Genomic DNA, 7633 nt, shown 5'->3' with positions numbered 1-7633 from the left:
CTGTGGCATATTATACCCAAACATTCTTTATAAAGTGGACTACCAGTAAAATTGTTTTAAAAAATTTGGGATAAAAAATTCAGACACTTTGACCTGACCATGTTTTCATAAGTGTTATCTGACATTATCAAGATGAATTTGTTCTGGCACAGTTTAACTCTGAGTTCTTGTCATATTTTATTATCATTTTCTAAACTATAGCAAATAAACTGTGATAATGTGTGAAATGTTGAAGGTGTCTGAATAAATGTTGGTTTGACTGTATACTCTAGTGCAGCCCTTAACTGAAAGTTAAATTTTAAAGACATTTGCTGTATAAGATTAAAGATTTTTATCTTTATCTTTCAGGTAAATAGACCAAAAATATTGCTGATGCATACTGCCCTCATTTGTTAAAAAATACTGTTGCAACAACTGCTAATGTAAAAGCCCACAAAGCCCAACTACTGTATGTTTCATAGTTCAAATGTTAAAACCAATTATAACAGTAAGATAAGCTTGTCCAAGTATCTTAGAGTATGCAAAACAAAGTCTGAATACCTAAATACTGTCATCTACCAGTCAAATATAACCCTAAAAACAATTAAGGGCTAAATGATGAGATCTACTGAAATCGGTCCTCACTTTTATTTTAGACTTACAAATCCCTGGCGAGAGAACAGAAGAGCCCGTAGTGGCTCGCATATCTAGGCCATAGAACCTGACGAATGTTAGGGGCGTGGACCAACCCTCAGCATTGCAGATGTCCTGCATAGACACACCTGCTAGAAAGGCCTTGGAGGCTGCCACACCTCTAGTAGAGTGAGCCTTGACCCCCAATGGCGAGGGGAGATCAGAGGACTTTGCTTCATAGCAGGAAGACCCCTCTTAGGGGGACCATAGCAAACAAGCAGTTGGTCCACCCTTCTCCACAGGGCAGTTCTGTGGATGTATGTGTCCAGTAAGCTTTTGCTGGTCGGGCTCCCTGAAGGGAGGAGGACAGAAGGCCTTTAGCATGATAGGCTGTGGTGTAACAGAGGGAACTTTAGGTACATACCTCGCTCGAGGGTAGAGAAATACTTTGTCCATGTCGGGCGCAAAGTCAAGATAAGAAGGGGCCACTGAGAGGGCCTGCAGATCCCCAACTCTCTTTAGAGAAGATATCGCCAGAAGGAAGGTAGTCTTTATAGTGAGATAGCGATCAGAAATCTCTTTAATAGGCTCAAATGGAGGCTTACAAAGAGCTTCTAGCACCACAGCCAGGTCCCACGGGGGGACGCGAGATCGTACTGGGGGCCTCAGCCTCAGCGCACCGTGGAGGAAACGTGTAACTAGGGGGTGTCTGTCCATTGACTGTCCACCAATAGGGGCGTGGTAGGCCGCAATGGCTGCCACGTAGACTTTTAGGGTGGAGTGGGTCAGCCCTGCGGAAAAACGGACCTGCAGGAATGGGGATGTCCCATGGAGAGCAGTCGAGAAGGGAAATCAGGTCTGAGAACCATACTCGGCCCGGCCAGAACGTGGCTACTAACACACAGACGGTTGTGTCCCGACGCGGGGGAGCACGAGAGGCGACGCTCTGCTTCTGGGTGTCCCTGTACGAGGAGCCAGTACGCAGAGGGGGCTGCTCCCACCCAGCAGCCCCCAGAGCTGGAGTGCGGTGAGGGAGGAACCGCTGAAATGTCGCCGCTTGTTTACGAGCCTCCTGGTACCTGTCGACAACGGAGTTGACGGCGTCGCCGAACAGGCCAGAAGGCACAAGCGGGGTGTCGAGGAGGAAGACCCTGCCTTTTTCTCTCATATCTGACAGGGTCAACCACAAATGCCTCTCCGCTGCCACCATGGCTGCCATGGACCGCCCAATAGCGCGAGCGGTCGCTTTGGTGGCGCGGAGAGAAAGATCAGCGGTCCTCCTGAGCTCTGTGATGTTATCAGAGTTTATCTCCTCGCCTTCATCCAGCTCTTTAAGCAGGTCGGTTTGGTACGCCTGTAACACCGCCATGGTGTGCAGACACACACCAGCCTGACCCGCTGCCTCGTACCCCTTGCCCACCAGCACTGAAGTTGTTTGCAGCGGCTTGGAGGGCAAGGCCGGAGCCTTCAAGGACGATGCCGCACCAGGGGACAGATAGCTCGCGAGCGTCTGTTCAACCCGAGGCATTGCCCTATAACCGCGCTCGTTCAACCCTGCAACATTGCCGTAATAATCGGAAGCGGGGATGAAGAGGCGGGCCGAGAATGGCCTGGCCCACGATCTCGACATCTCGATGTGGAGATCGGGGAAAAAAGGCAGGCTCTGTGATAGAGGTGGTGGCCTGGCCCACAGAAAACACTCATCTAATTTACATTTCTGCAGTTCTGCTTGTTTCTTGGCTGGCCAGTCGATGTTTAACTTGGCCACAGCGCGAGTAACCACCTCCAACCGCTCCTCGCACTGGGGCGATTGAGGGGGCAAATCCTCCCCGACGCTTTCCACGTCAACCTCCTCGGAGGAAGACAGGGCGGAGCGTTGAGCCCGCTCCCCAGGGGGAAGAAACCGCAGAATGGGATTCTGAACCCAGAGAGCGAGCGCTGGATCTGGCAGGTGAGGAAGAAGATAAGGACTCGCCCGTCTACAAACAACACCAAATAAGACTTACAGAGAGAGTGACCGACACAACACAGAGTGCTTTGCTGAATGACAGAAAGCTGACGCCGGTTCCACCTCCACTCAGCCTTTGATATTCTTCAGAAGGATCTACAGAACTGCATGCAGACAGGAACTGCTGTTATCAGGTGTTTGGTATAATAATGGTATTAATCTTACTTTTTGTTAGTCGATTTCTTCTTTAAAAAATATAATTAACAATAGAAAAATATGTCAAGCAGATAATAATAACCTTTTGAAGACAATGTACAGTACATCTTACTATTAATATCTTTATTAAAGATGTTTATTAAAAAAATAAGAGTCAATGACTCTAAAAAGGAAAGTTTATGGACTATTTTCTGTTTGAAGAGGCAACACAAATTAGTATAAAAGTAGACATTTACATGAAAAATAATAAATATTGCAAGTTTGACTGGGCAAACCAAGATTCTGAATACATATTGTATTTGGGATCCTTGTCATGTTTATAACAGCAGACATAACATATTTAAGTACACTTTATTTTAATAGTCCACTTTAGACATTATGCTGACTATTCTTTGCAACTACAGTACAAGTCAACTAACAGACTGTCTGCTTAATATCTGCTAACACTTTATTTTGGATAGTCCCCCAACACACATTCTACTGACTAACTTTGCAACTTATTCTACTAACCCTAATCTAAGAGTCTACTAATGCTCTAACGAGAGTTAGTTGACGTGTAGTTGCAAAGATACTTATAGTTAGTAGAATATATCTTATTTGTGGTATTGAAGAAATGTGAGGTAAATTTAGATATCCCGGAACATTCAGATGTTCCTTTTAAGTTTAAATATGTCTATATCGATTCTTAAACCACAAGATCTATATTTTAGTCTATGCTACTTTCAGTTGATGCCTGAATAAAGCTTCTCTAAGTATTTTTGTATTGCCTCCCATCCAATAAATCGCAATAAGCTTTTTGATTTTTTACTTCTGAAAAGAAGCAAATCATCAGCTTTTGATTTCTGTTCATTTCTTCATGAAATCCAAACATTAAATGCCGTTTTGGTGCTTTGATGTGGCATGATAATTCGCTGTATCTGCCTCCTGAGTTCAAGCAGCAACAAGGAGCGATAATCTCTTCCGCTTTACTACAAGTTATAGCACAAAATAAACATGAATGAACATCAGACTATCATGCGGATTATCCAAATAAAGTGTAACCTATATTTATTTGTAAGTTTCTTTTTGTTTCAGGCTGAGTTCTCGGAGATCAACCTTGTGGCTCATGCTAATGGCACATGCAGTGTGGACATGCAAGTGATCAGAAATGGAACAAAAGTGGTTCGGTAAGTTCAACATAATCATCAGAAAATACAGCGGCGAGTCCAGCGTGAGTCCATCAAATTTTGCAGTTTTCAGCATTTATCCATCAGTCAGTATTTAGTTTGATGTTACCACATAAAGTACCTTTTAACTAGCAAACTGTTCTGACAGTAACTTATGTGGCATTAAGGGAAACTGATGTTTTGTGTTTTAGCTTTGCATCTACAGTCAAACCAAACATTATTCAGACTCCAGATATAATTTTATATATACATGTATATATTTTTTTTTTACTAGTGGGTGCAGGACACTATAGTCCATTTATGTAAGTGGGGGTAGCAAAATAAAGTAAACTGTGGCATATTATACCCAAACATTCTTTATAAAGTGGACTACCAGTAAAATTGTTTTAAAAAATTTGGGATAAAAAATTCAGACACTTTGACCTGACCATGTTTTCATAAGTGTTATCTGACATTATCAAGATGAATTTGTTCTGGCACAGTTTAACTCTGAGTTCTTGTCATATTTTATTATCATTTTCTAAACTATAGCAAATAAACTGTGATAATGTGTGAAATGTTGAAGGTGTCTGAATAAATGTTGGTTTGACTGTATACTCTAGTGCAGCCCTTAACTGAAAGTTAAATTTTAAAGACATTTGCTGTATAAGATTAAAGATTTTTATCTTTATCTTTCAGGTAAATAGACCAAAAATATTGCTGATGCATACTGCCCTCATTTGTTAAAAAATACTGTTGCAACAACTGCTAATGTAAAAGCCCACAAAGCCCAACTACTGTATGTTTCATAGTTCAAATGTTAAAACCAATTATAACAGTAAGATTTAGGCTGATGTGATTTACTGTCATGATGACCACAAAATGTGGTTCATCAAAAAGACAGGAAGCCAAAATACAGCTTACCATAAGCAGAGCTATATGCCACTGTGGTTGTGCAGCTTACTCATGCAGGAGGGTTTGCACCGTTTTAAATGAGTATAGCGGGTGGATTTTCCCATTACCTGAGACTCCTAATGAGTGTGTGTGTGAGTGAGTGAGTGAGTGAGTAGGCATCAGTATGGTTTTGATGTGTCTTGTACTGATGTGGGTGTGTGTTGATATGACCAGACAATCATCTGCCTTTAAAAAATATTGACTTAAATTCACTTGCATAACACTAGAAAACATGCTGGTTTTCTTTTTTTTATTATTATTACTTTTGCATATGTTTTGTTCATCATTAGTGGTGCTTGTGAAGCAAAGCATCACTACTATTCTCTTGCATACTTATTATTATTCTTCTAGACAAAACTTAGGTGTGTGAATGAGGTGTCAAATCATGCATCTTATTAAGGAGAGGTGTGCTATGACTTTTAAGTGATCGGAGGGCAAAAAAACTAGGTGAAGAAGTCCCATAGGCTTAACATTGGAACCAAATTTTGAAGTCATATATCTGGATCAGAAAGCCATAGAGGCTCAAGTGTGGGCTTTTTTGACAATAAGCAATAAGTAGTGACATAACTTCATAGCCACTTGCTAGCAACCAGTTACAGCACCTTAGCAACCATTTCATAAGCATCCATTGAAAAAGGATGAGAGGACTATCTCTGGATCAGAACATCAGAATCAGAATGAGTTTTTTTTTTTTTTTTTTAGAGAGGATAGACATAGAGAGGATGACTCTTTTGACTCAGACTGGCCAGTAGTCTTCAGATGTCTCCATGGCAACTGTCTAGCAACGCCCTATTTAGAAAACCCTAGCAACTGTGTAACAACATTAACAAGCCATACCATATCTCAACTCTGCGGCATCATACAGACATGGCTCTCTTTTCAGTCACGCAGAACACAGAAGCAGTGCTGAGTCTGGCCTCATCAAGCACTCACATTTTCTTAAGAAAATGTATGTATATACAGTTTCTAATATTATACATCATAGCATCATATGAACAACATGCTTTCCTCATGTCGAAATCCCAATACAGTGAAAGACTTTCTGTTCATCGGAGCAGAAAAGTGTCAGGAGTGTCTCCGATCGCCATCTCTCTCGTAGCGAACTCATCCGTCTCATCTTTTATTATTTATTTTCTCTTTTTTTCTCTGGTCTCTTTCAAACTCACTCCCAAAACATTATTATTATTTTAACTTTATGTACAGACAAACAAACAAACAAACAATCAAAAACGGCTTTTTGAATAGTGTCAGTAATAAACATTGAATGAATGAATTGAAACCACAGAATGCTTTTGAGCAGATTTTCAGCTCGGTCTAATTTATTATAATCACAGAGTTGACAGTGTTGACAAAAAGACAGTATTCTTATATATATATATTGAAATCTATATGAAGCCCTGAGTTATAGTCTGAGGTGATTACAGTAAAAGAAAGTGAATGTCGAGAAACAGAAAATAATTCAATTGTTCTTCATGATTATCTTTAAAGGAACATCTTTAAAATATATTATCTGTTGACATTAAAATCTATTTATTATTAATTATATTTTTAAAAGAAGCAACTAGTTATTTTTTAAATGTGGTTTTGGCCAGTAGGATTATTATATTATAACACAGTACATACATGATTAAACACTACTCATTTAAAATGTTAAACAGATAATAGACTGACACTTTTGCTCTGTTCTCGATATATTATTATTATTCACACAGGTCCTTCAAGCCTGACTTTGTCTTGGTGCGACAGCACGCTTATAGCATGGCACAGAATGAAGACTTCCGCAATATAATCATCGGTTTGCAGTATGCCGGGATCCCCAGCGTCAACTCGCTGGAGTCCATTTACAACCTCTGTGACAAGCCATGGGCTGTGAGTAGACATTTCGTTTTGTACAGTGTTTTTCTTTTTTTTTAATTTATTAAAATCCTGTCAATGTGAGGAGCATTAAAACTTCCTATCGGTTTCTGGGGCTACTTCACAGTGCGACAAGATTGAACATATGCCGTTTTTAAACATTTTTGTAAAAATGTATAATTGTGTGTTCAGATCAGACCACGTTGTGGCATGGACACTAAAGGACAGTTTTAACACTTCAAGATCTATTATTGCCAAAATTTGCATCCAGACTGAGTCTCTGTTTTCTCCTAGTTTTCTCAACTGATCAGCATCTACAAGAAACTGGGAGCAGATAAATTCCCTCTTGTTGATCAGACATTCTACTCAAACTACAGGGACATGGTAAGTACAAGACAACCTTGCCTTTCATTTCATTTGATTTGAAACAACTATATTTTTTGTACCAAGTATGACAAGCTATTGATTTTGATAAAGAACAACATATGTGGCACTTTGGTTATTTGTATACTATGTATTAATTTATATGCAATTTAAACAAAAGTGCTGGTAAATATCACTAAAAGTGGTCCATTGGCTTGTAATCATAGGGAAACCACTTTAAGTGCTATACAGCACCTTTGTCAAACGGAGCTATGTAGAAACATAAGAGGAACCCCATTCTCCTCATTAGATTTAAGAGGTCACTCCACTCTCATATGTTTGCTATGAATGGGAATTTACTACAATGGCAAAAGCTGTTTTGAGGTTTTATGTTTTTCTGAGGTCAAAAAGTCTTGTGGAATATTTCCTTACAGGGGGGGCCTTGGGGGCAAAAAAGGTTGAGATCCACGCTATCTTCAGGAAGTTGTTTTTTAATACTTTCCCAACTAAACTAAGAGAGACTTCGGAAACCTTTACAGAA

The 7633-nt window shown here is 40.1% G+C and overlaps 1 protein-coding gene across 1 annotated transcript in view; it reads left to right on the top strand.

The window, feature by feature from the left end:
- Positions 1 to 2728: 2728 nt before the first annotated feature.
- The window catches only part of syn2b (synapsin IIb), a 36528-nt gene continuing 31623 nt past the window's right edge, over positions 2729 to 7633 (top strand). Inside the window, exons 1-4 of the mRNA XM_016249327.1 lie at positions 2729 to 2761; positions 3851 to 3942; positions 6588 to 6744; positions 7024 to 7113. Coding sequence (XP_016104813.1) covers positions 2729 to 2761; positions 3851 to 3942; positions 6588 to 6744; positions 7024 to 7113 — 372 coding nt within the window. The remainder of the gene's footprint in view (positions 2762 to 3850; positions 3943 to 6587; positions 6745 to 7023; positions 7114 to 7633) is intronic.

The sequence above is a fragment of the Sinocyclocheilus grahami genome, unplaced genomic scaffold (genome assembly GCF_001515645.1).
Source record: "Sinocyclocheilus grahami isolate Dianchi unplaced genomic scaffold, SAMN03320097.WGS_v1.1 scaffold921.1, whole genome shotgun sequence".
NCBI lineage: Eukaryota > Metazoa > Chordata > Actinopteri > Cypriniformes > Cyprinidae > Sinocyclocheilus > Sinocyclocheilus grahami.
The sequence above is the reverse complement of the archived record's forward strand: the minus strand, read 5'-3'. Positions and strand labels throughout refer to the sequence as shown.